This window comes from Jaculus jaculus, chromosome 4 (genome assembly GCF_020740685.1).
Source record: "Jaculus jaculus isolate mJacJac1 chromosome 4, mJacJac1.mat.Y.cur, whole genome shotgun sequence".
Lineage (NCBI taxonomy): Eukaryota > Metazoa > Chordata > Mammalia > Rodentia > Dipodidae > Jaculus > Jaculus jaculus.
In genome coordinates, this window is record NC_059105.1 from 124,399,613 (window position 1) to 124,427,408 (window position 27,796).

The 27,796-nt window shown below is 41.9% G+C and overlaps 1 protein-coding gene across 7 annotated transcripts in view; it reads left to right on the forward strand.

Moving 5' to 3' along the window:
- Positions 1-27,796, forward strand: part of Eml6 (EMAP like 6) — a 460,853-nt gene that overhangs the window by 412,849 nt on the left and 20,208 nt on the right. For 2 of the 7 annotated variants that reach the window (XM_045147997.1, XM_045147999.1), the window contains exons 26-33: positions 1,531-1,732; positions 1,843-1,969; positions 6,097-6,111; positions 19,706-19,720; positions 21,074-21,082; positions 22,050-22,128; positions 25,257-25,386; positions 27,684-27,782. In XM_045147997.1, coding sequence (XP_045003932.1) covers positions 1,531-1,732; positions 1,843-1,969; positions 6,097-6,111; positions 19,706-19,720; positions 21,074-21,082; positions 22,050-22,128; positions 25,257-25,386; positions 27,684-27,782 — 676 coding nt within the window. Of the gene's footprint in view, positions 1-1,530; positions 1,733-1,842; positions 1,970-6,096; positions 6,112-19,705; positions 19,721-20,839; positions 20,874-21,073; positions 21,083-22,049; positions 22,129-25,256; positions 25,387-27,683; positions 27,783-27,796 lie in introns of those variants that run through there. The other 5 variants (XM_045148001.1, XM_004668950.3, XM_045147998.1 and 2 more) reach the window with 4 other exon arrangements.

A 27,796-nucleotide genomic window follows, 5' to 3' on the forward strand; every position in this document is an offset into this window, starting at 1 on the left:
TCATAAATTCTTTTTTTTTCTGCCTATTTGCCAGCAAACATATGGCTCTAGAGGGCTTCCTGGAAATTCTCCCTGCCTCTTGGCTTCACCAGTCTTTCCACTCTCAGAACTCTACTGAGGAGTAGGCAGTTCTCCTAAGTGACAGAGAGGGGTCAAACAGACCCAGAGATCTGGAGCAGGAATATTTCAGTCACAAATATCCCTGCACCTGTTTCCTTGCTGGTTTCAGGTTTTCCAGTTTGTGCTAATGTTTTCATCTGACATGCCAGTGGCCATCGGCTGACCTCAGAGTTTATGTGGCTTCTCATGTTGCAAGGCAATCCCTGGAGCTGCTGAGAGGGTGGAAAAACCACCTCTTTATGTGGCCCTACTGGAGCTGTTTCAGCCAAGCTAAAATGAGCCTAGGGTGGAAGCTTTTCTTGGTGCCAGCTTTGGCTTCCCAGCAATGGTCAGGACTGCTCTGGAGACAGCCAGAGCCATATTCTGCCCTCTACCCTCACCTCTTGCAATATGATGGTGTGGCCTGGGCGCCCCACTAGAAAAGCTTCCAGTAATCACTTGTAGACTGGGTTTAAGTTCTTTGGGTTTATTTTTTGGAAGGGGCTGGTTTTGTTCTTAAATCAGCATGTTGAGTGTTTTCTGTGTTAGAAATACTTCCCAGTGTGCATGGCAGTAACAACTGCTGTGCTTGCTCTTCTGTCATTTCCCAAGCTGTGGTGTAAAAGCCACTGTGGGAGATGGCTGGGAGAAGATTTGATCTCCGGTGCCCAGCAGCAGATTGTCAATCAGGAGTCAAGACCTATAGAGCTGATATATTCACTGCATAGGAACAAACAATATCTCTTTAGCTCCCAGAAGCATCACATTCATCACCTCCGAATAGCTGTTAAAGGTCTCTTATGAGCCTTCTACGGTCTTGTGAAAGGAGACCTAGTCCCTACCCTCATGCATTTTAGTGACATGTAAAGAAACTGCCTCTTGAGGGCTGGATGGATGGCTTAACTGTTAAGGCATTTGCCTGCAAAGCCAAAGGACCCAGGTTCGATTTCCCAGGATCCACCCACGTTAGCCAGATGCACAAGGGGGCGCATGCATCTGGAGTTTGTTTGCAGTGGCTGGAGGCCCTGGAGCGCCCATTCATTCATTCTCTCTCTCTCTCTCTCTCCCTTTCTCTGTCAAACAAATAAATAAAAATAAAAATAAAAATAAAAATAAATGCTTCTTTAGTAGCGGGGCATGGTGGCGTATGCCTTTAATCCCAACATTCTGGAGACAGAGGTAGGAGGATCGCTGTGAGTTTAAGGCCACCCTGAGACTACATACTGAATCCCAGGTCAGCCTGGGCTAGAGTGAGACCCTACCTCGAAAAACCAAAAAAAAAAAAAAAAAAAAAAAAAAAAAAGGAAAGAAAAATACCTCTTTAAATGCACTGTTTTATGACATCTAGTGGAAACATTCTAGAATATAGCTTGGAGGATGGAATAATGAGCCACTGCTTTGGTAACTGCAAGTTTCTGGCTTTATTTCCAGGGACAGCATGCAAGATTCAAGAAGTACGTGGGTCACAGTGCACATGTCACCAACGTGAGGTGGCTGCACAATGACTCTGTGCTGCTCACAGTAGGAGGCGCTGACACAGCACTGATGATCTGGACCAGGGAGTTTGTGGGTACCCAGGAGAGCAAGCTGGTTGACAGTGAGGAGTCAGACACAGACATAGACGAGGATGGAGGTGAGCCCCACCTAGTTACCTGTGTCTCACACTAATTGCTCCTTCCTCCCTTGTCACCTCTCGAGCCCCAGGAAACCGACTCATACCCCAATATCCCCGTGTTTTTTAAGGTTATGACAGTGATGTTGCTAGAGAGAAGGCCATTGACTACACTACCAAGATCTACGCAGTGAGCATCAGAGAAATGGAAGGCACTAAACCACACCAGCAGCTGAAGGAAGTGTCCATGGAAGAAAGGTATGGTGTTGCAGGGTTTGTTTGCATTTGTTATACCCCATGAGAAATTTGTTTAAAGTACAGTGCATTTCTTTGTCCTGGAAACTGACACTGAAGCAAGTTTTATTTTTTTTAATCTGCCCAGAGTTTTAACCTGTATACAAGCTTAAGATGGGGGAAGTCGCCCTCAGTACAAGTTAAGGGTTACACTTTGTAGAAGTTGGCTATGGAGTATGGCTTAATAGATAAGAAATTTTGCTGGAGTAGGTTTTCTTTACTCGAAGAGGAAGTAGGAGAGCCTGGGCACTGTTCTGAGTGTATTACTAACAGGGGAACATGCTAATTAGCAGGGTGAGAGAGAGGTCAAGCTTCTAAAGTGGCAGAGTAATATTTGTGGAGTTGTGGAAAGTCACCTAACTTTCTAGCCAGTCTTTGTATTCTTATGTTCTGTCAATTGGTATTCCTTCTTTGACTGTGTCTTTACATGTCCAGGTTTGTTTAAGATGGTTAGTATATACTTCTAGGCCTGACCCATTTGTTTTTGTTGCCTTTGAATTATGTATGTAAAAAGAGGGTTGGTTATGTTAGGCCTTTCTGATATCCAGTATTAAGATAAATTGCTAAACATTTAGAATTTCTAAAAAGCAAAGCCAATAATTGTATAATTTACCATGTTCATACTTAAGAAGGGTAAATAAATATTGAATAAACTCATTCAAATTTCACGTACCTCAATGATGTGGAAAATTTTCTGTGGTCTTTCCACCTTGTGGTGGGCTCAGTTGTTCTGTTACCTTGTTCTCATGCTATACAATATGAAGCTTAAATTTTTGCATTTGCATTTTTGCCAATAAGAATGGTATGATAAACATGATATTCACAACTTACTATTAGACATGAATTTAGTTACAACCTCCTACAGTGACAGATACAAAGATTAGCTGGGCAGATGGTAGGTGTTCTCTTGGCAAGATGGTCTTTGAGACAGAAAAGCCTAATCCTTTCCTAGCAACTTCATTAGATACTACAATGAGATTTAGAATTTTCTTTTGATTAAAAAACTAGATGTTTTTGCATTGGTTTGTATAGTTTTTTGAAACATGATTTTGCAGTGGCCACAAAGAGAAAAAATTAAAGGCATTAATTCCAAGAATTAAAAAAGAAACAAATGCATACAAATGCATGAGTAGACCTTCCACTTAACTAATTTACTCAAAAGACACTTGGCCTGAGTTTACATTCTTTTAAAAAATAAATTATCCAGCCTTTCCAATTTCACATTCCATTATGAAAGGAATAGACTTGGCTATTATTCCAAGAGTGTTTCAGGCTGATTTTTACAAAACATTGGTATATCATGCTGAGATTTAGACCAGTCACTAAAATATTGCCATCTAATCACAGTTCTAATTGCCAAATACCACAGCTTATTTCAGACTTAATCTTTAACACAGCTCATGCAAACCCCATTTCATCTCATGATTTCTTTGCACACATATGTGAAAATGTCATGCTGTCCAACTTAGTGTAAGATGGGGTGGGATTTAGAATTCTCCATTTTACTATCTAAAATGGAAATTTTAAATTTATGAAGCTACCATATTCTCTTCATTATATCAGATTGAAAAGCTGTTACACATTAGGACTCAATGAATTGACTTTTAACAAATGAAAAAACATGTTTATAGTTTACATACACACATGTATAACTTTACTGGCACTTTAAACAAATAATTCACTTTTGTGTGCAGTGAAGAAAATATGAAGTAAAGAAAACAATTTTAAGATAAATATAGGGTCCAAAGAATGATCAAGCCTTTCTATAGAGAGCAATTTCCTTGATAACTTGAAAAACTTTGACAGCTTCCATTTGCAGAGGGGCTGAGACCAGAGAGACAGGCCCAGCTGCTTAGCATGCTGGAAGCAGAGCATACCCACACCAGCCAAGAGGACCAGTCAGCAGCCTCTGAAAAGAAAAATTAGAATCAGAATCAAGGACAAGCAGACTCTACCCATCCTGATCAGTAAATTTAGGGGACTCTGAGCCTCAAAGACCATAGTAAACTTCTGAACATGTAAAAGTATTTAGAGGATTTATGAGAAAACAGGGTGCATGATGTAATGTGTGGCAGGAATGAGCCCTTGGAGCCAAGGAGTAGTAGGTGGGAGGACTCTGGACAATAAATCATACATTATGCCTTGGTATTCGGGTGGAGGAGGAAACTTTCTCTATGGATTCCCACCTCCTGAGTTGATTTAATTATTGTAGATCATAACTGGGAAAAAAATACCTTCCTTTTAAAAATCATAAAATTAAGTTGAAAATTTGTCTTTTTTTCATCTCTTGTGTTAGTCAGCTTTCTATTACTGTGAAAAAAAACTGATATAATCATGCTATACAGGAAAAAAAGATTATTATTATTATTTATTTTATTTATTTATTATTATTATTATTATTATTATTAGAGGTTTCTGCCCATGACCAATTGGTCCTATTGTAATGGATCTGTGGCAAACACATCAAGGAGGGGAGCTGTTCCCCTCATAGCTGGGGTCCAAAAGAAGTGGAGAGGAAACTGAGATCCTACAATCCCTTTTACATGCATGAACCTAGTCCTCTGAATCCTACCACTAGGCCCTACTACCGTGTCACTATAGCAGTTACTTTCTCATAGCTAGGACAACACAATACGACAACCAGAAGCCACTTATGAGAGGAAAGGGCTTACTTCAAGGCTTCCAGCCTATGTTTCATCATAGCGGAGGAAAGCACGGGAGGGTAGGCAGACAGGGCATCACACTTTGTCAAATAACAGGAAGGAAGTAGTCTGGATGAGTCAGCTCTGAACACTCAGTGGCTGAACTAATAAATCTCAGGCCTACCCCACCCCCCCACCCCAGTGACACACTGCCTCCCATCAGACTTCATTTGCTAGGGACCAAATAGGAGGCTTAATCACAAAGATTTGTGGTTATGGGGACATTTTACATTCAATCCACCACATTTCATCCCTGGACACCTTAGACTCATGAGCATTGCTTGATGTCCAACTTTAGAAGTCCCCATAGTTTTTACCAATCTCAACCAATCTAAAGTCCAAACTCTCATCTGAGACCCATAACAGTCTTATTTGTGGACCCTATAAAATTAAAATACAAGTTGGATACTTCCAGGACATAATAACAGAGTTAACATTTCCATTTTTATAAGGAATAATAGACGTATAGCAAGTTAAGATTGGACCAGTATAAGATAGAAAACCAGCAGGGAAAACATCAAATCCTTTAGCTGGCATCTGGGACCAGAGATGAAAGCGTATGTGATTTCAAGGAATCAATTCCACCCATCCACTGTGCTGCTTGTTTCTGGGTGGATCTACCTGAGCCTGAGCCAGTAGCGTTTCCTGGCAGCCATTCCATAATCTTAGTATCTCCAAACCTTGAGGTCTCCATTGCAACCCATGGTCCATCTTCACAGTTTCATAACATGACTTCACAGGGCCTCTTTGTAGGGACAATGAGTTCTCCTCCCATAATCTGATGCTGGTGCCTTGCATTTGTTGAAGCCAGTCAGAGCTGAAAGACAACAAGAGCCTGTTGATATTGTTCACAAGGACCAGACTTCTAGTAAAAAGGGCAGGAGATGCAGGGCCACATAGAAATAATGAGCTCATTCTCCTTCAGGTTTTTTTTTTTTCTGATAGACTATTAATGTTACCCTAGACAAGAACTGCAAGCTTTTTAATGTTTAATAGTAATTCTCATTTGCAAATGCCTTTGCATGAGTAGGTATTTATTGTACGTGTAACTTTTAAAAACATCAACTATGACTGCCATTGAAATAAAATTAAATATCTAGGATCATTAGTAACAATTTCAGTAGTCTTTACACTAAGGATGACACAAATTCTATTTACAAAAGATATATTCATTGAGAATGCTAATTTTTGAAAAATTAAAATCTTACATTCATGTTACATTTTGACATTCCTTTATATCTTTGGCCCATCTCCAGAGGTGTTTTTTTTTGCATGAAGAAAATAAGCAGATTTTAGAAATTATGTAAATGATGAATATTCACATTTTTGAATGGATCAAGTAATCATGCAACCCCTATCTTTGCATTCTCTGGTAACTGATTGCTGCAGAGGTGAATCACCAAGGTATTTTCACTTTGACAATTATAGATGGGAGGGATGTGCCCGTGTCTTTATGTGTGGGGTATAAACTGACCAGGCATTGTTCCTCCCGGTTACATTTGGTGAGGCCATAGTCATCAGATTGAATGTCTAGCATTTAACACAGATATACCCTAACTACTTAGATTAACAATTTGCCTGGGGGATGGAAATAATGGATATTTTTATGTACTATCCTCAGTTGAAACCTGCATTCAGACAGAAACTTAATTTTATGGTGACAAGCTGAACTATTTTGATGGAACTTGGCACATAAATATTCACTCACCTTAGCTCAGGGTTGTTTTCTCAATGCTCCTCAGTCATCAGTCTAAACTTTTCAATTTTTTAATAAGTGTTGAGGCTGACAGCTTTTAAAGATATGCCTGTGGATGGGCAAAAGCAAAAGGTCTTTATATCATTTTACTTTCCTATTTTTCATCTGTGACTAAAAGGAAAGGTTTAAACCTTCCCCCCTTTTGTGTTCTTACCCTAAAAGCTGTATAATTTAAGACCACAAATTAAAATCCTGCCTGATGCCCCCCTTCCCACAGGAAGGCCTTGGGTTTGCTGCCAGCCTCTCCTGCTGTGTTCTGGGCTGAAAAGTTCACCTCTTTGTAAAAAAAAAAAAAAAAAAAGTAGAAAAGGTTGTTTTTTTTTTCTTTAGCTGCTTAAATTTTATTATCTTAGTACCAGTTTAATATACTTTACTTATTAATCATGAATAACTATAGAAATTATTGAAATGGGAATTTTGGGGTTCCTTGCCAATACAACAATATGCCAAAGCACCAATAAATTTAGAGTACTCTGTATTTTGGTCTTTTGAGCTTAAAGAATTAAAATCCATAGACTAGAGGGTATGGTTGAGGGAGATTTTATTAGATTAAGAGAAGGAAAGAGGAGGAAGTACAGAGGGTTCCTGGAGGGCAGGAGGGGTCGAGAGCCCATATAGGAGTAGGGTAAAGGGGCCTTACCAGGACCTGGAAGTTCAGGAGTGATGAGTGGGCAGAGAAGAGAGCTTGTCCCCTTGGTAAGAGTCTATTTATAACTTTATTGTGGTAGGCTTCACCTTTAGGCTCAGGTGAGCCAGAGTGAGGGCTGATTGATTGGTCTGGGCTAGGAGCAGCTCAAGGAGAAGCCAGCCATGCTACCAAGTTTTGGGGCTGAGCTTAACCAATCACAATGCCAGGATCAGGTTTGAATTGTAGGAAAGGGAAACTCCCTGCTAGGAAGGGCTCAGGCTGGTTATGGAAAAACAGATCTAGGGAACTCCTTTAGTCAAGAGATAAGGAGAGGAGAGATCCTTCTCTGATCTCTAATAAAGAGAAAATTGCAAGGGCAGACTTAAGGATATTTCTACTTTTTACATTCAAGGCCCAGTCACCCTAAACTACCTACCACAGCTACCTGACTCCCTCTCATTATGGTCTCTATTTTAGTCATTATTTTATCAGATACATTTAGTATAGATTAGAGATTCTAACCTTTTGACATTGCAACATGGTATTGTCATTTACAAATGTGTTGGACTACATTCATAACAATCCTGGAATGTAATCATGGCCTGTAAAGCACAGCTGGCCTTTAAAGCATAGCTGGTCTAGATATCTAACTGTTTTATCTGGAGATGTAGCTTGTATACAACCACCTTATTTTCCAAAAAGGTTTTGTATTAAATTCTTTTCTTGTTGCTGTGATTAAAGCAAAGGAAGCAGGAAGGGCTTTACTTGGCTCACAGTTTGAAAGCACAAGACGTCATGGCAGGAAAGGCTTGGTGGCCAGGCTGTGAGGTAGCTGGTCACATTGCACCCTTAGAGAGAGAGCAGAGAGAGATGAATGCTGGCACTCCACTTACTACTACTACTACTTCTCCCCCTCCTCCTTCTTCTTTTTATTCAGCCCAGGACCTTTCCTCCCTTTTATTCAGCACCATGGTGGGGGCGGGTGGGGGGGAGGTGCCCACAGTCAGGGTTCATCTTCCCTCCTCAGTTAAATCTCTTTGGAAATGCCTTCAAAGACAAGAATAACACTTCAACTTTATCATTCAAGCTCTGTGTACCAAATACTCTTTGTTTTCATGGATCAAGTCCATAATAGTATTAGAAAATCACATTTGAGATTTCTTTCTCTGAACATCATCCTGAATGTTTCTTTTTCTAACTAGCATGGCTCCAAATTTCAACTGCTCATAAGGGGAAATAGCATACATATTTTAGGTAGGAATCCTCATCTTAAAATTTGAAATTAATCTCTATCTTTATTGTTTTTAAAAACAAAAGTTGATTAATGACTAATTATGATAATAATTATAGCTAATATGAACTTTGTAACCATTGCCACTGCCTCTCTAAAATGTGAAGCTTTTGGCACCTTTCATTTCTGCTCATTGCTTAGTTCTGGAATCTATGACTTTCATAAGAGATGGCTCAGTGAAAGTCAAAACAAAACTGAGCAGCCCTGGGCACTCCTCTTGTACCTGGGCTTGTGCAGAATCCGGTATTTGCCTGGAAATCTGGAAATGTCCTCTACATTAATCTCATTTCTGACACCAGCCTGCTTAGTTCTTATAGTAGGATGATGAGAAGGTGATAACACAAAAATTACAGAATGTAAGTTTTCTTTATCTTAGAATGTATGGTTATGTTAAACAAAAAGCTAACAGCCTTTCTTTGGGTGCCATTATACTCTCCAAAGACCTTTTAAGAATGCCTCTAAGAGGGCTGGAGAGATGGCTTAGCAGTTAAGCGCTTGCCTGTGAAGCCTAAGGACCCTGGTTCGAGGCTCGGTTCCCCAGGTCCCATGTTAGCCAGATGCACAAGGGGGCGCATGCGTCTGGAGTTCGTTTGCAGAGGCTGGAAGCCCTGGCGTGCCCATTCTCTCTCTCCCTCTATCTGTCTTTCTCTCTGTGTCTGTCGCTCTCAAATAAATAAATAAATAAATAAATAAATAAATAAAAAAGAATGCCTCTAAGAAAGCATAGAGCCCTACTTACACAGATATATCCAAGTACAACAGACTTTCTTTACAGTAGAATTGCAGGTACTTGCCCCTTGGACAGCCAAGATTGTGTGAGAGTGGCCTTCATATAGGATCTTGGGTTCATGCAACTCGGTTACTTTCTGGTGTTGGGGCAAAACACTGAAGTGAAAGAAGCTTATGGAAGGAAATGATTTATTTCCAGCTTATGGTTTCTAGGGGAAGTTTCATCATGGTTGGGATGGCATGAGCAGACTACAGGGCATAAGAGCTCTGCATCAGCAAGGAGAAGGTAGAATGAATGAGCTAAGTGTTCTCAAGCAGGGCTGGGCTTCAATTGCCCAAGACCTACCCCAAGTGACACTCCCTCCAGCAAGGGTCCAACTGCCCAAGGCTCCCCAAGTGTGAATTAAGTATGAGATTTAGTCACAAATGCATGAGGCTATGTAGGAACATTTTATACCCAAACCACCACGTTTGCCACTCACACCCATAAGCTTATCGCCATCTCATGATGCAAAATGTATTCAGTGTAACTTTACAAGTCCCTATCATCTTTACCAGTCCCATCATTGTTCAAAAGTCCACAGTCCAAAATTTCCTCCAAGACTCAAGGTAGTGTCTTAACTGTGAGCACTGTAAAATTAAAACACAAGTTACATATTTCCCACATATGATGTATTAACTTAGCTCCTCTGGCAGAGGATCAAGTATGAGGCTTAGTCATAAGCACACAAGGCTATAGGAAAGATGTTACATTCAAACTACAGCATGTATACTATCCTATATGTTTCTTTTCATATGTATGTCTACAATGGTACTCATGGATAACGACTCATTTCCAAGCATCAGTGGCCCCTTGTAATACCCACATTTAGCTGCTTCTATTTATTAGAATCTCTTTTCAGTAACCTTAAACTGTGGACCCACAAGCAGATCAGGATCCTAAATTATAATTCTTATTCTTTCCCACCTGGCAATACCCCACTCTACCATTTCCCTATCTTTCCCCCACATCTCAGTGACAATAGGAGCTAACTGCTTTCAGACAAGAGATAGTCAACTTGACTTAGTGGCATTTGGGGACTCCAGACTTTTGGAATCCCTCTTTTGGTCTTCCCTTGTGAGTACTGAGGAAAAGTTGTCATTTCACAAACTGCCTTCTACCACAGATAGCTCACTCTATCCATCCTAGGAGCCAGTAAGAAAAAACACTTACCAGGCACTACAGAGAAAGTATGGACAGAGAAAGAATTCACTAAGACATAAAAAAGCTGAAGTTTATTAGATTCACTACAATACAGCTGAAGCAGACAAAACAGTAGGAAGAAATGGCCAGAGGTATTCAAAGTGGAGTTTGGGCTAATGTTCAGAGAGCCAGGATTTTCTGTTGAGGGAGAATTTTTAATAACTTAGCTTTGTCTGGGTGGGAGGGGAGGAGGCTCTGAGACCCTAACAGATATGATCCTAGGCTTGATCTTTATCTCATGTCCTTTCTGATTTAATTTGAATAAGGTTATGAACCTAAGCAGAAGGAAAGTCTTTTTTCTTTTCTCTCTCTCTCTCTCTCTCTCTCTCTCTCTCTCTCTCTCTCTCTTTTTTTTTTTTTTTTTTACTGATAGGGTTTCACTATAGCCCAGGCTAACCTGGAATTCCCTCTGTAGTCTCAGGGTGGCCTCAAACTCACTGCACAACTCTTATTTCTGCCTCCCGAGTGCTGGGATTAAAAGCATGTGCCACCACACCCAGAAAAGGCAAGTTTTATAAAGCAAACTGTACACTATGAGTTTATAAAGAAATATTATGGGGTTTTTGTTCTGGATTTTCTTTCTTTCTTTCTTTTTTTGGGTTTCAGTCTTTTTTAAAAAATATTTTAGTTATTTTTTTATTTGCAGAGAGAGAGAATAACCCTATCCACTGCAAATGAACTTCAGATGCATGCACTACTTTGTGCTTCTGGCTGTATGTGGGAAATGGGGAATTGAACCTGGGTCATTAGGCTTTGCAGGCAAGCACCTTAAATGCTGAGCCATCTGTCCAGCCCTTGTTTCAGTTTTAAATCAATCACCTTCTTTAACTCCTCAATATGTTGGTCAATAACCTTGAGGCATTTAAGTCCCAGAAGCTTGAAGACTTTGTCCATAAGACCCTTGGCCACCTGAGGGCTGATGCTTTCTCTGGCATAGCATCGCCATGTAGGTAACACACTGCTTTGCACACAGTACAGAAACACTAATATTTGTTGAATGAATAGGTTAATGGAAGAATGGAACGTAGCTTTGTTCTCTTTCTTAAAAAAATTTTTTTATTTACTATTTGCAAGCAGAAAGAGATAGAAGAGAGGTAGATAGATAGCATGGGTATGGCAGGGTCTCCAGCTGCTGCAAACAAACTCCAGACTCATGCACCACTTTGTGCATCTGGCTTTATGTGGTACTGGGGAATTGAACCTGGGCCATCAGGCTTTGTAGGCAAGAGCCTCAACCACTGAGCCACCTCTCCAGCCTGCCTGCTTCTCTTTTTTAATATTGTTAATTTTTATATTTATTTATCTTATTTATTCATTTTGAGAGAGAAAGAGAGAGTGTGTATGTGAGAGAGGCAGATAAAGAGAGAATGGACATGCCACTGCACAAACTCCAGACACATGCACTCCCTTATGTATCTGGCTAACGTGGGTACTGGGGAATTGAACCTCGGTCCTTAGGCTTTGCAGGAAGTGTCTTAACCTCTGGGCCATCTCTCCAGCCCCTACCTGCTTCTCTTAATAATTGGATCAGTGAATCTGTTCTCAAAATGCTCTGCAAATCCACTCCTTTTACCTTCATTTTATTAGTACCCATGATAGGAAATGGTGTATTTCATGTAGAGTCTGAGGATATGCCAGCTAGCCATGGGGATGACTCTTGACTAAATGATCTTTTTAAGCTTCATACCATCTGTCCATTAGGAATTGAAATATTTGTTTTAAATCTGTTTACCTCCAGGCAAAAGGAACTGAAAGAAATTTGTGTGTTACCATAACCTCACATTTATTGTATGTGATGGGGTCTGGGAAGATACCTCAGTGGTTTTATGTGCTTGCTTGCAAAGCCTGCTGATCTGGGTTCAATTTCCCAGCACCCATGTAAAGCTGAATAGGCATTTGTTTGCAGTGTACACACACACACACACACACACACACACACACAAGCACACACAAATAAGTCTTTAAAAAATAGGAAAGATTTAGATAGATTTCCTCAAGTTAAAATAGGCCATCAGGAGATGGAGGGCTGGAGAGCTGGAGAGCTGGAGAGATGGCTTAGCGGTTAAGGCATTTGCTTGCAAAGCCAAAGGATCCCAGTTTGATTCTTCAGGACCTACGTAAGCCAGATGCCCAAGGTGGCACATGCATCTGGAGTTCATTTGCAGTGGCTGGAGGTCCTGGCATACCCATTCTCTCTCTCTCTCTCTCTCTCTCTCTCTCTCTCTCTCTCTCTCTCCCTCTTTCTCTGTCTCAAATAAATAAATAAAATATATTAAAATAGACCATCATATATAGGCAATCGCAATTTTTTTTTCGAACTTTTTATGCTATGTTTGGAGGCAGAAATCTTCTGGGACAACCTGCCCCCAATTTTGAAAAAATGCTTTACTTAATCAGTTGCTGTGTGGGAATTTCAAGCTTGCCCGAGGCATGATGAAGTGGGACAATGCTCTCCTCCATGAGCATGTCACCTGGCAAGTCAGCAGCCTATGCGCCTGCCTTTGCTTGGGCTCTTCAGGCCAAACAGAGGCTCTTTGTCACCCTTGATCAATAGCTGCTTTGTACGATTATGTTATTAGAGTTGCTAAGAACTGACAGTCTTTCTAAGCAAATGCTGCAGAATGTCTAAACACTACTCAGTCCTGACTTGAAGCTTGGTTCAATAAACAGGAAGGTACCATTAATCCTGCATTTCCACCCTGTTTATGAATGTGCTAGCATAGAGGGTTGCTCATGCTTTGTAACATGGTGTTAGGGGTTCGGGAAAGTCCTTGAACCCAAGATGCTAGGTTCACAATTTTAAGCAAGGACTTGAATAAAATAAGACTGAGAAGGACAATTATTAATAATTATTTCCAAGCAAAGGAGAATGAATACAACCACATGGCTGAGAGCCCACGTGGTGGGCCTGAAAAAAACATGGAAAGGACAAAATGAAAGTTGAAAGAGCTCCTGCCATGTGGAGAAGGTGCCCATTTGGAAATAAAGCCTAGGGGGCTCTCCTGCTCAGGCCAGGCCTAGGAGAGAGCAGAGGGGAAGCTCATCAGCAGGTAGAGGTTCCCAAGTGGTTAGGCGTCTCAGGGGGCTTACCCTCCCCTTGCACACATATTTATAACCTTAACCTTAAGGTGGTGGGCCCTAACTTCAAACTCAGGTGAGCTGAGGGACAACTGATTGGTTTGGGCTAGGGGCTGTCTCAGGAAGAGTCCAGCCAAATTCTGGGGCCTAAGCTTGACCAACCGACAATGTGAGAATTAGAGTTAAATCCCAGGAGAGTCCTCCCTCCCAGGAGGGGTCCAAGTTGTTTGTGGAAAAACAGGTCTAGACAACAGTTAAGAAGTCTGATCATCCTTTAATCTTGAGCAAATACAGGCCCAAAGGCATTCCTGTTATTACTCTCAGGGGCCCAGTCACCCTAACTGCCTAATAAAGCTACCTGAGTCCCTCTCAGTTTTACATAAAAGCTAAGTGCAACCACCACAGTGTGCAAGTGAGGGTGCTGGCGCAGGCTCCTGCTCTCCAGGGCCTTTCTCGCTGAGCGCTGAGCCTTCCTCGCTTATTCTGCCCCTTCTTTCTGTGAGAGCTCTGTACTCAGAACTACTCTGAGCAGATAGAACATAGAGTTTTTGTAAAGGTGGATGGGAGGAACTAAACCTGCAATATCCATTAAACCCTAAGGTACAGGAATAAATCATTTCTAGGGTTATGTTTAGGTGGGTAACCACCAAAAACTAAATGGCTGGTTTTTTAAAATTAATTATTTTTCTCTTTTAAATGTGTATATATTTTAGTATATACATATTTTTTTATTGACAACTTCTATGCTTACAGACAATAAACCATGATATTTCCCTGCCCTCCCCTGCTTTCCCCGTCATAACTCTGCTCTCCATCTTATCCCCTCCCTCTCTCTATTAGTCTTTCTTTTAATTTGATGTCATCATCTTTTTCTCCTTCTATGAGGGTCTTGTGTGGGTATTGCTAGGCACTGTGAGGACATGGATATTGAGGCCAATTTCTGTCCGCACAGTTGTATGTAAGGAGTGGTACCCTTCCTTTGGCTCTTACATTCTTTCTGCCACCTCTTCTGCAATGGACCCTAAGCCTTGGAGGGTGTAAGCTGTTTCAATGCTGGACACTCCTCCTTCCCTTCTTCTCGGCACTATGTTGCCTTTTAGGTCACCCCAGTTGTCATCGCCATCTGAAAAGAAAAGCTTCTCTAACCAAAAGTGAGAGTAGCATTAATATATGAATATGAACATTAAGTGTAGTGCTTCCAGGGCAGTTTGGTGAGAGCAATAAATGCATTTATTCAGACAACAGCAGGCTTTAAACCCCTAAGGCTCATGATTAGGTTTTCGGTACCAGGCATGTATTCCCTCCCGCAGAGCAGGCCTTCAGTCCAATTGGAGAGCAATTGGTTTCCCCCAGAGCAGACATGCTACTATTGCACCCGTTCAATCATTTGGCCTGTATGGCCAAACTTGAGGCTTCCAGTGTCCACTGTTTTCACCACTGATGATGTCTGTCTCCCATAAGGCTGCATACAGTGCAGCTTTTTCCCACTTTCAGTTGGCTGGGCTACAGGGAAAAAGTTTTCTGCTCAGCACCAGCTTTATTTCTCAGTGACTGCTGCTCAGGCATGTGAAGTCTTCAGCAACAGGGTCTTACCATCTCTTTCTCATGGGAAACCAAGGGCCTTGGCAACAGCCTGTAATGTCTTGGAGACAACAGGGACCTCCCTGGCCATCAACTCACTGGAAGGTATCCCATCCCTGGCACTGAAAATTTTCTAGTAGCAATCTATGACTTCTTGATGTGCCATTATTCAAGAAAGTAGATTTTCATGTGTCTTATTCAGAATATCTTGAATTTTGATTGACCCTCCCTGCCCCCTACCCTTCATTTGGACAACTCTTCCCTTGACCTCGCTTAGGCCTTTCCCCTCCTTATAATTTGTTCTACTTACATATATACAATACCATCCCCTTAAGACCTTCCCTCTCCTCCCCCCCCCCCCCCCGCCTTATAGCCTTTTTCTAGCTTATGGGCCTCTGCTACTGATTTTTGGTTCCAGCTCACACACAAGTCTGTATACATTTGTATCCACATATGAGAGAGAACATGCAACATTTGGCTTTATGGGCCTGGGTTACCTCACTTAGTATAATCCTTTCCAGATCATCCATTTCCCTGCAAATTTCATAATTTCATTTTTCTTTACTGCTGAATAGAATTCCATTGTGTAAATATAAATCTTTAGTATCCATTCATCTGTAGATGGATCTCTAGGCTGGTTCCATTTCCTAGCTATTGTGAATAGAGCAGCAATAACATGGTTGTGCATGTATCTCTAAGGTAGTGAGAAGAGTCCTTAAGATATATGCCTAGGAGTGCTATAGCTGGATCATATGGTAAATCTATTTTTAGCTGTCTCAAGAACCTCCATACTGATTTCCACAATGGCTGGACCAGACTACATTCCCACCAACAGTATAGAGGGGTGCCATTTTTACTGCATCTCCATCAACATTTATTGTCACTTGTTTTCTTGATGGTGGCCTTAAATGGCTGTTTTTAAATAAACTTAATGCTGTTTTCATGAATGGTTTTCCTCATTCAAATCCCTTGGTTTTCTGAATTGGTTTGAAGCAAAGCAATGTTTTCTGTATAAGTACTAATTTTACAAATTAAAACTGCACTTACTACAATTTGTTCACTCTTTTTCACAGTGTACTAAGGCATAAAAATCCAGAGGTAAAATGCTAGTAAGTGATTTTATGTTTAAAAAAAAAAAAAAGAAAAGAAAAGAAAAAGGAGGGGTGGCAATGTATTCCAGGAAATCACCTTCTACAGTATAATTGAATCAAACCTACTTTCAGATTAAAAACTAAAAGTATCAAAAATAGGTAAGCATTTTTCTGTCAAAAGGGTTAGGTCTGATTATTTCAATCAAGTCTCTGAATATCTTAGATACTTAAAAAAATATTTAATTAATTTATTTGGGAGAGAGAAGAGGAAGAGGCAGAGAGAGAGGGAGAAAGGGAGAGAGAGAAAGAATGGGTGTACCAGGGTCTCTAGCCACTGCAAATGAACTCCAGATGCATGTGTCACCTTGTGATTCTGGCTTATGTGGGTCCTAGGGAATTAAACTTGGATCCTTAGACTTCGCAGGCAAGTGCCTTAACTGCTAAGTCATCTCTCCAGCCCAATATTTTATTATTTATTTATTTACTTATTAGAGAGAGAGAGGGAGAAAGGAAATGGGCACGCCAGAGCCTCTAGCCACTGCAAAGTCCAGACACATGTGGCACTATGTGCATCTGGTTTATGTGGGTTCTGGGGAACCTAACCTGGATCCTTAGACTTTGCAGGGCTTAACCACTAAGCCATCCTTAGACACTTCTTGACGGGAGTAGATGGGTGGTACCAGGGACATTTACCCTCTGTACTATGGTGTGGTCCAAATGTGGTAGCTGAGGAGGTATTTGTCCAAGTGATTGCTCATGCCCCTAGAACAGTGTTCATAGACTGTTGTGTGGAAGACCAAAATGTTCCTGTGGATGTGTTTAAAATGTATTGATCTACTTTTTCACCTGCCTGTCCCATTCCTTTGAATCCACATTGTCTCTATCATCTACATACCTTCTTCTACCCCCACACCCCTGCTCCTGTCACTTACCTACTTCCTGTGTCTGAGAGACAGGTACTACCTACAAATGACCTCAGCATGGTCACCTGGCTGACCCCAGCTCCTGCCATGCGTGGTGATGTCATCACCCAGAACTCTCTCACTCAGAAGCTTCACCATCTCTCCTCTAGAGTGCATTACCAATATGTCTAATCTTTTAAAAAATATTATTTATTTATTTATTTGAGAGAGAGAGAGAGAATGGGTGTGCCAGGGCATCCAGCCACTGCAAACGAACTCCAGATGCATGTACTTCCTTATGCATCTGGCTTATGTGAGTCCTGGAGAATCAAACTGGGATCCTTTGGCTTTGCAGGCAAGTGCCTTACCCACTAAGCCATCCCTCCAGCCCCAATATGTCTAACCTTAAGTCTTGCAAGGACTTCTAATGCCCAGACAACTTTATATTTTTATGATTTAATTAGTCCCCTCTTGGCCTGCCATTTTTGCCTGCCTAATCACCACTCTCCAACGCCTGTGTCCTGTTCAGACTGGAACCCTTTGCTGGTGCTTAGACCCCAGCTTCCCATATCTGGAGCCATGTTTTCAGCCAACAAACATATTACAGTCTTTCCCATCTCACTCAACCCCCTTCGGAAAAATGCAAACCCTTTGACCTTATACAAGTACATACCCTGTCCTGCCTTGGCCTCTTTGCCTCTTCTCCCCTTCCCATCCAGGTCTCACGTAGTCTTCTGCTGACCCTCTATCTCCTGCCATCTGTCTTCTGTTCCGGCCATCCTGCTGACATAGGGACTTTCTAATTTCCTAATCCAGTTAAATCTCTATATTTTCTTACTTAAAGGAAGAGTTTGTTTCTTCTAGAGTAGCTTTGTGCAATATAAATGTGATGTGAGCCATGAATATTATTTTTCTAGAAGCTATACCAAGAAGGTTTAGAGATGGTGAAATTAATTTTCAAATATATTAAATATATTAAAAATATCTCAAACTGTAATGAGTATAAGTGGAAGTTAGTTTACATCCTTTTAAAATTATTTTTATATCTGGCCTTGGTGATGCAAACCTATAATCCCAACATTTGAAAGCTGAGACAGGATTTCAGGATTATCTTGGCCACATAAGATTCTATTTCAGAAAAGAGAAAAAAGACTATCTTATTTTTATTATGTCCACAAACTGATGTGCAATTCCCACATTAACCTACCTAATAGAATAGAATTTGTTTTGTTTTGTTTTGCCAACAAATAGCCCCCATGACTTTGGAGACTTTCCTTAAAACTGGATTTATCTTAGAGCATTGAAATTATGATCTGAGCCCTCCTCCTTCTCTCCCTTCTCTTTTTTCATTGCAGACTTTGAAAATCTGATGGAAACATGCCTCTTCTCCCACATATATGCAAACACTGTTTTGTATGTGCCAAAGGTTCATTGAATCTCAGAAACATATCCATGAGGTTATCTTGTTTGAAGACAAGTCTAGAATGGACTTAAGGTCATGTGCTGGTTCCCACTTAAGAACAGAATTTGAGGGTAACTGGATTTCCCAAGATATTTTGAAAACTAGTAGAACATTTAACTACCCATTTTGGGATCTGAAGAAAGTTGTATTTCCTTTAAGAAAATCTTGAACATTGAACATTGTCCTAAAAACTGACAACAATTTGAGTTGCATTCTGTGGCTTACTGAAGCTGAGCTCCCCTCTCTCAAGGCATTCTTTGAAAAAGCTCTTGGAGTGATAGGCTCTCACACCTTTGCTTTTATTTGGCTCCCACAGTGGCTTATCCTGGGTTGTAGCTCTGTCAGCACCTCCAGAGATCCTTGGCTCTGGAGTCCTCCTGTGCATTTTAGGTCACTGTGTACCATGTTCCTTCCCCTATTGTACATCCAGCACCTTTAGGAAGGGACAAAGAGGGAGAAAAGAACAGTGGCCACCCAGGGGCCTTCAATGGGTAACAACGTATCAGGCCAACACTCCACTCATAAAGTGAGGCTAAGCTTTCCCTCTGGTTGCTGAACAGTGTAATTATAGCCAGAATGGCCTCCCCAGAGTTCCTCCCTGTACACAGGTATAGGGTGGATCTTCAGTCTGGACCCCAGCACCAGATCCAAGAACAAGGCTGCCAGATTTCTCAACAAATCACACTCTAGTTACAGGACTCCCTGCATGGGTGTCCTGTTCAATACTCTCTGTAAAGGTTCTCCAATTTGTTTGCTGTCTTTCCAGGCTCCCTTCTCACATTTTTTGCCCAATGAAAGCCCTTTCCCCTTTTGTTCTTTGAGACATTTCAAGGCCCTGCTTCCTTGTGTGTCTCTGTGCCTCATACCCTGAACCTCTCTACAGCCCCCAACCTTCTCAGCTCTTCAACTTGTGTCTCTTGCCAACTTCCAGTAGCACTCTTTCTGTCTCTGCCATCCCAGGCCAAATGAAGCAAACATTAATTGAACAAAAATGTCAATGAATATCCTTTTGTCCTCTGCTTGTTTTCCCCTCAGCAAAGTTCTTTCAGAGTGGTGTTGCCAGTGGAATCTAAATCTAGAAGGACTTAGATCTGAAAATTTCTAAACCTCCAGTGTTTGGCCATGTTTAAAATTTTTGGCAGTTCCTCCCGTGTCTGATGCTTCGAATACTGTTTATGGATGCTTGAAAAGAAGCTTTTAATATGTGTATTGTGTTTTAACTTGCTTTCCTTTGGAGGCAGGGAATTGTCAAGTAAGTATCTGAAGCATTCCAGTATCCTGGAAGAGCACAGGTATGCAGTGAGCATTTAGTCCTATGTTCATGCAGAGCCCACAGCGTGAAGGTTTAATACATAAAAACTGCTACATGTGCCACAATGCAGGCTTCTTCCCCTCATTCCTCTCATTCCTCTCATCTTCAGTTTTGAAACAATACAACTGCAAACATATGCCTGTGAAATAAGAAACATTCTGAGACTGCTTTACTTTTCTTTTCTTCTTCTTCTTCTTTTTTCTTTTTTTTTTTTTTTTTTACTAAAACCCAAGGTGAAAAAAGCCATTAGATTACCATGTCTGTGTATATATACAACCTTATGTGTATATACAGTGTTTGTGCTTGGATGCATACTCTCTACACTGTATAATATGTTGTATATTATACAACCTGAGCGTACCCTGAAACTGAGCCCTGTGTTGAATCTCAAGTTATGCCTTAGGAGGTCATGTGGCATTCTAGCATATTCTCACTCCCATCACAGGCCCTGGCTTGCTTCTGTCATACACTCAAAGATTTGTAGGTGAAAGAACGAAACCCACGGATTTCATTTGAAAGTCCCACTAAAACAGAAGAAAGAGCAGATGTCCTTGGAAGTGATAATTAATGTGTAGGAAGAGGAAGTGTCTATTGTGAGAACTGGCATGCCGCAGCCCTGCAGTTTTGCTCAATTTGGCAGTGTTGATGTCAGCTGGGGGTGCCGTTTGTAGAGATGTACTGTTTCCCCACCCTGATTACAGTACCACTACCATTTGGTTTAATGATCACTTATGATTACATAACATGTTTTGATTGAAGAGTTTCTGAAAAAATAAAGGTACTTTGTTTTCCCCTGCACAAAAATCCACAAACTATTCCAGCAGGCTAGCTGGCCTAGTATGAAATGCTAGGAATTATTAGACTAAATTATGAGTCAAATTTAATTTGGGAACAAATCATCCATTTTGCATAGCCCCCAAGACATCCAAGAGGATGCTATTGTTTTTCTGATAAGAACTTTCCCCCAGCACACTCTAAAGGAAGTTGAGTCCCCAGGAGGAAAGTCACTGAGCGCGCAGGAAGCAGTGACAAGCTTCCTTTTGTCTCCCTATTCTGTAGGCACTTAGTGCAGAGTTTGCCCAGAGATGCCAGGGTATGAGCTTTCTGAATTTGTACACTGGTGCACTCTTTCATTTCTGTTTTAGTTCTTTACTGGCATGCTGGGGAAGCATGGTTTGTGCCACACAGGAATGTCTGTTCACTTGGAAAATGCTTGTGCATGGGTGAAGTGCTTGCTATTGCCCCTTTAACCTGTACTAAGTTTCTTACTTGGCTTTGTTTGCTGCTTCCAAGGGGATCAAGGTAATTCATTTTCTTTGCCTTTCTATCCAGAACAGTGACCAAATGCACTGGAACTCACAGATGGAGATGCTGCTGGTCTCCCTCCTTCCACCTCCAGTTTCCTCCATTTGTAGTAGTTTGGTATAGGAGTCCTTCTTGGCTTCCTCCTAGTAAAAACTCTTAGCTGAATTTGGGGAGCTCATTTCCAGAAACTGAGTAGGAAATACCAATCTTTGATATAGTAATGGCAGCTTAATATAGATCATAGCTCCGAGGTATAGGTCAAAGTAGGAGGCACAGGTGCCCCCCTATGTGACCAGGCCAGCCTGGGTGCTTTACACATGGCCCTTAAGGCCTGTTCCAAAGCCTGTCTAGTAAGTCTAATTTCATACCAGGTCATGATGTTGCATATCCTTGTTTGAAAAATGGTCAATGAAGGCAGGCTGAGGCTCCTCCTTAGTTTTGTTTTTTGTTGTTTTGTTTTTTTTTGATTTTTTGAGGTACGGTCTCACTGTAGCTCAGGCTGACCTGGAATTCACTATGTAGTCTCAGGGTGGCCTTAAACTCGCAGCAATCCTCCTACCTCTGCCTCCCAAGTGCTGGGAATAAAGACGTGCACCACCATGCCCAGCTATCCTCCTTAATTTTAAAGAAGCCCCTCTAGCCCAGGAGCTCTTTCTCGATCCCAAGACGTTGTTGGGGTGGGTGGAGGCAGATTGACTGCCTAAGATATGGTAGGTATGGGGAAGCTTAACTCAATGCTGTGAGCCCAGACTCAGACCCACCACAGAGACTGATCATATTGTAAGAAATTTTTCCTAGTAGAAGGTGAGGGAAAAGAGCAAGACAGAACAGCCCCTGGCTGGGGATGTCCACTCAGGGGAGAGAGGAGTGAAGAACCTGGCCCTGGCCTTAGCTGGCCACTGGGCAAGCAGCCTTGCAGCCTTTTGTTCAACATTGTGCTTCCTCTGGCCTCTCTCTGTTCCAGGCCACCTGTTAGCCGAGCAGCTCCCCAACCTGAGAAACTCCAGAAGAACAACATCACCAAAAAAAAGAAGTTGGTTGAGGTGAGGAAGCCAGGTGATTTCTGATGCTCTAAAACTACCCCTAAAGACGCCAGGCATTGTGGCGCATACCTTTAATCCCAGCACTCAGGAGGCAGAGGTAGGAGGATCACCATGAGTTCGAGGCCACCTTCAGACTAATTCCAGGTCAACCTGAGCTAGAGTGAGACCCTACCTGGGAAAACAAACAAACAAAAACTACCCTTAAAGGACATCACTATTTGCTTGTGTTTACAGATGTCATCACATGAACACAAATGCATCTATTGGTTGTATTCGTCATTCCTGAGACTAGCACTACATCTGCTGAGTCACATTTACCTCCCCCCAGCCCTGCACCAGAACCTAACAGTACTAACTTTAAAATGTCCCATGTCCTTCAAACTGGGCTCCCTCACCTATTCCTCTTGCCACTCAGGCTCTTAGCATCCTTTTCCGGACAAGAATAAACAGAGAGAAAGATATCTCTACCTATCTATATCTATCTATCTATCTATGTATATGGAGAGAGAGAGAGAAAGGAAGGAAGGAAAGAAGGGAGAGAGGGAGGAAGGGAAGGAGGGAGGGAGGGAGGGAGGGGAAGAGAACGCACTTAGCATCATTAACCCTGCACAAACACTTTTCCTCCTGCCTGGTGCTATGCTGCCTGCTTCTAGGGAGTGCTGCACATGAGGTGGAAACACTGGTACAGGGAAGTTAAGGGAGTTGTCTAAAGTCACCAGTCTACTGAATGGGGAAGACCTAGACTCAGCCATTGAGAAGACCTAGACTCAGCCATTGAGACTTGAGGATTAGTAGCTCCAGTTAACTGCGGTTTTCACAGGGAATCCATCCATCCCAGTGCTCTCTTTAACTTCTAAATCATGCTAACTTAATATCCAGGAGACTCCCACATTGCCGGCGAGATTCATATTCATGGTTTGAAAAACTTGAACTGGAACCACCTTCTAAGTTTAATGCCTGGGATTCCCCACACAACTTATACTCACCCTCAAACTTATTGCCTAATGTTCTCTCAATTTGCACTGGACTTTGAAATCCTTGTATTGTAATTCCTCTGCTAAAGGCCACTATCTGGTATACCCTAGTTCTTCCAGGCTATTCTCTGGTATCTTCTCTGTGTGATCTTCATCTCTGATATCCTTTCCTCCCACCAGACCTGTTCCATAGCCATCAACACACACTCTTGCCATTTTTATGTATCTGCCTCCACTATTAGAGTGTAAAATTACTAATGCCAGAACACCCCTTATTTTTTTAATTGGGGAGAGGAACTTTATTGAGAGGATGTATCCAGGAAATGCAACTAAGCCTCAGGAAAAACAAGATCCACAGCAGAAAAGCCATGATAAGCCAAATGGCACCTTTCCTCTGCCAAGCAGGGCCTTTTAGGTGCCTGTTGCATTCTTTTTGCTCTGAAGGCTTCCTAGATAACTTTGTCTGCACACAGTAAACTCTGAATGCCTCCTTGTGCCCGAATTTACATCTCCTCAACTAATTACACAGCTGAACTTACAAGTGCCCCCACTTCTAAATTCCTAGGAGATTGTCTGATGGGCTGGTCTTAGGTCAGTTGTTCACTGTATCTAGGGCAGAGTCATGTTTCTGGAGAGTACTTTGAGGGAGCTGAGGAGTGGGTAGAGATTCACTGAGGTGAAAGAAGGGCTTTCCAGATGAGAGGTAGGTATGGAAAACAAAATGAAACATTAGGGGACCTTGGGATACATGGGCCAAATAGCAATTTAGCTTGCCTAGGGTACTCAGTAGATAGAATGTATGTGAATAGGGCTCTCTGTGCCAATTTAAAGAGTTTGGGATTTATCCAGAGGTGCTAGAAGACACTGAATGCTTTTTAAATATATTTAGTTATTTGAGAGAGTGAGAGAGAGATTGGGTGTGCCAGGACCTTGAGCTGCTGCAAATGAATTCTATATGCATCCACCACCCTGCGCATCTGGCTTATGTGGGTCCTGGGGAACCAAAACTAGGTTCTTTTGCTTTGCAGGCAGGTGTCTTAACCTCTAAGCCATATTGCCAGCCCTGAATACTTTTGAGTAAAGAGTCACTGTGGTATTTTAGGAGAATTAATCTGAGGTTTGCAATTGCCAAGCTTCAGAGTGAGTAAAGGACAAAATGGGACAATTAGAGAAGAGGGACCCACAACCTTTGCATCACATCAGCTGGTGTAGGGTCAGGCACGGCAGGGTGGGGGTTTGCCCAATACATGTGGGTTGAATGGGATCAAGAGCTGATCTGAATCAGCCACTCCTCTTTGCTATGGTGGGCAAGACAGGAAGAAGAGGGCATATGTAGCCACTACCTTCTCAATGCCATGCTGGGACAAAGCACCCAACCAAAAGCAGCTTATCAAAGAAAAAGAAAGTTTTATCTCCAGCTTACAAGGGGAGTTTTCATTATGGTGGGGAAAGCATGGCAAGAGAAGGTAGCTGAATGTCATATCTGAGCAGCAACAGGAAGGAAGTAGCAAGAATGTGAACTTGCTAGCCCTGACTACTGGGGCTGGACTATAAAATCCTAAGGCCCAACCCCAGTAACATCTCCTCCAGCAAGGCTTTGCCTGCTTGCTCCATTAGCTAGGGATTGACCTTTCATATTCAGATCACCATAGAGGATGAACGCAAAATACTATGTAATTGCTAGGGGAAGGGGAATGGAAATGTATAGAACTTTGAGGACAAATCCCAACAGATAAGGCATGACAATTACCCAGCATCCTGCTCTGCCAGTCTGTACTACTTCTATGGTTTCCAAAGTATTCTGTGAAGCATCATTCAGTTGATTTAAGCAGTGAATATCTGTCAATGCACAGATGTGACACTAAAGATATGACCTTTGGAGTGCATCAAACCTGTAGACTAGCCTACTAATAAGCCAGAGAATTACTGGCCTATTCAGGAAAGTCACTGCCATATGTGTGCTAGGCTGTTTCCCCTAGAATTTCAGGGGACTGAAAAGATAGCTGCCTGCTGCCTTTTGTCCACAGCCAGTCCAGAATCTCAGCTCCTTAAGCTAGTAGTACCTCACAAAGCATCCCCGTGACCTACATGGCTTTGTCCTTTGTTCTCTGCATTTAACCTTTAAAGGTGACTTTATTCTATATGTGAGTATAGGAGCTGGCTCTGGACCATGTGTTCGGCTACAGAGGATTTGACTGTCGCAATAACTTGCATTACCTTAACGATGGCGCTGACATCATCTTTCACACTGCGGCCACCAGCATCGTGCAAAACCTCTCCACAGGTAGCAAGCCAGAGGAGCCACCTCTTGATGCCAGTGTTTCTATTAACCCTTCTTTGTATTTTCCTATTCTTTGTATAATCCCCCCAAAAGTAGCCAGGACCTTCCCTTTAGAGCTCACTTCTAGTCTGGTATTGTTCCGTCCTGAAGCTCTCTTACTTCCCCAAGTCAAGGCCCTCTATTGTATCTGAGCCCAATTTGACCTTGGTGTAGGCTCAAGAAGGGAACCATGATATGGATATCATATGGATATCATATCAAAAGTGGGAGTCGGGGGAAGAAGCCAGAAAGAACAGGGTGTGAGAAGAATCTCCTAGAAAGCAAAGCAGAGAGCAACCAATTTTTTGGCAGCTTAGTTACTTTCTTTTTTTTTTTTTTGGTTGTTCAAGGTAGGGTCTCACTGTAGCTCAGGCTGAAGGCTGACCTGGAATTCACTATGTAGTCTCAAGGTGGCCTCAAACTCACAGAGATCCTCCTACCTCTGCCTCCTGAGTGCTGGGGTTAAAGGCGTGCACCGCCACGCCTGGCAGCAGTTTACATTTTTTATATGACTTCTTTGTTTTCTTAGCGTTTTTAAAAAATATTTTTTAATTAATTTATTTGAGAGTGACAGACACAGAGAGAAAGACAGATAGAGGGAAAGAGAGAGAATGGGCGCGCCAGGGCTTCCAGCCTCTGCAAACGAACTCCAGACGCGTGCGCCCCCTTGTGCATCTGGCTAACGTGGGACCTGGGGAACCGAGCCTTGAACCAGGGTCCTTAGGTTTCACAGGCAAGCGCTTAACTGCTAAGCCATCTCTCCAGCCCTTAAAAAATATTTTATTTATTTGTAAACAGAGAGAGAGACAAAGAGAATGGGCACATACCAAGGCCTCTTGCTACTGCAAACAAATTCCAGGCACATGTACCACGTTGTGCATCTAGCTTTATGTGGGTATTGGGAAACTGAACTCAGGCCATCAGGACTTGCAAGCAAGCACCTTTAACAGCTGAGCCATCTCTTCAGCTGGGCTCTTTGGTTTTTTTTTTGTTTGTTTGTTTTTTTTTGTTTTTTTTTTTTGGTACATAGTCTCATTCAGTAGCCCCAGCTCTTAAATGCTGGGATTACATGATGTGAGCTACTACACCTAACCTGATTTGACTCTGGAGCAGTATTTATAGTGAACATATCATTTAACCATGTGAAGAAAATGAAGCATTCCAAACCCATAGCCATTCATATCTTTACCACCAGATTCAAATATAATAGCATAATGTTTTATTTGCTTCAAAGCAATTATAATAATTCAAATAAATTATTTATAATTCAGTTCTGTCTAATAGCTCATGTACAAATTCAGCCATTAAAATCACTGAGCACATATTGATTTGTTCTCTTTTGGGGAGGAAGGCCTTAAATTTTTCTATATATTTCCTCAATTTTTAAGGCATATTTCATCATTTTAGTAGCACTGTTATTCCCTCTTATGTCTATGCCATCATTCCTCCTTCTGCTCTTGGATATTTTTGTGGGTTTAAAATCAGGAAACCCACTTACTGTAATAAATTATAAAGTATTTCTTGTTCTTTCTTCCACTTCCTGTGAAATATGTCGAGTTGTAATCTTGGGGGATAAAGCAATCCAGGCACCTTTGTGGATTGGCACTTGCTAACAGGGATTTCCCTAGGTAGTTATCACTCTAGAGACTTGTCTGAAGATGGGTGCCATTTTGCTCAGTTCAGCATTATCTATAGCCCCTCCACACTTCCTGACAGAGGTGGATGTTGAGAGAAATCATCAGTCTGTGCTGAGAAGGAGTTTCGAACTTTATCGTTGAGATTCTAGAAGCCTTTGCCTTTAGACTATGAGCTGCTGCCACCCAGGCAGTGAAAAAGACTGGGGTGGGAGTGTGGTTGTATGAAAAACAAATGGCCATCAGCTTTTGTCCTCCCAGAGCTAGGTCAGAATATGTAAAAAGATGATCCACCTCCTCAAGGACCATTCTGAAAGTGAGAGTATGAGGTCTTTACAGCTAAAAATGTTTCTAACAAAAAAATTTCCAAAGCCGGGCGTGGTGGCGCATGCCTTTATTCCCAGCACTCGGGAGGCAGAGGTAGGAGGATTGCCATGAGTTCAAGGCCACCCTGAGATGACAGAGTTAATTCCAGGTCAGCCTGGGCTAGAGTGAGACCCCCACCTCAAACCCCCCCCCAAAAAAAAGAAAAAAAGAAAAAAAAGTTTCTATATGCCCCAGCTTTGCATTTGTCCTGAAAAGTCTTTATATTCCACTGTCCACCTTCCCACAATGCCTCTCTCCTAGGCAGCCAGAGCTTCTACCTGGAGCACACAGATGACATCCTCTGCCTCACCGTGAACCAGCACCCCAAGTACAGAAATGTGGTGGCCACCAGCCAGATTGGTAGGACCCCTTGT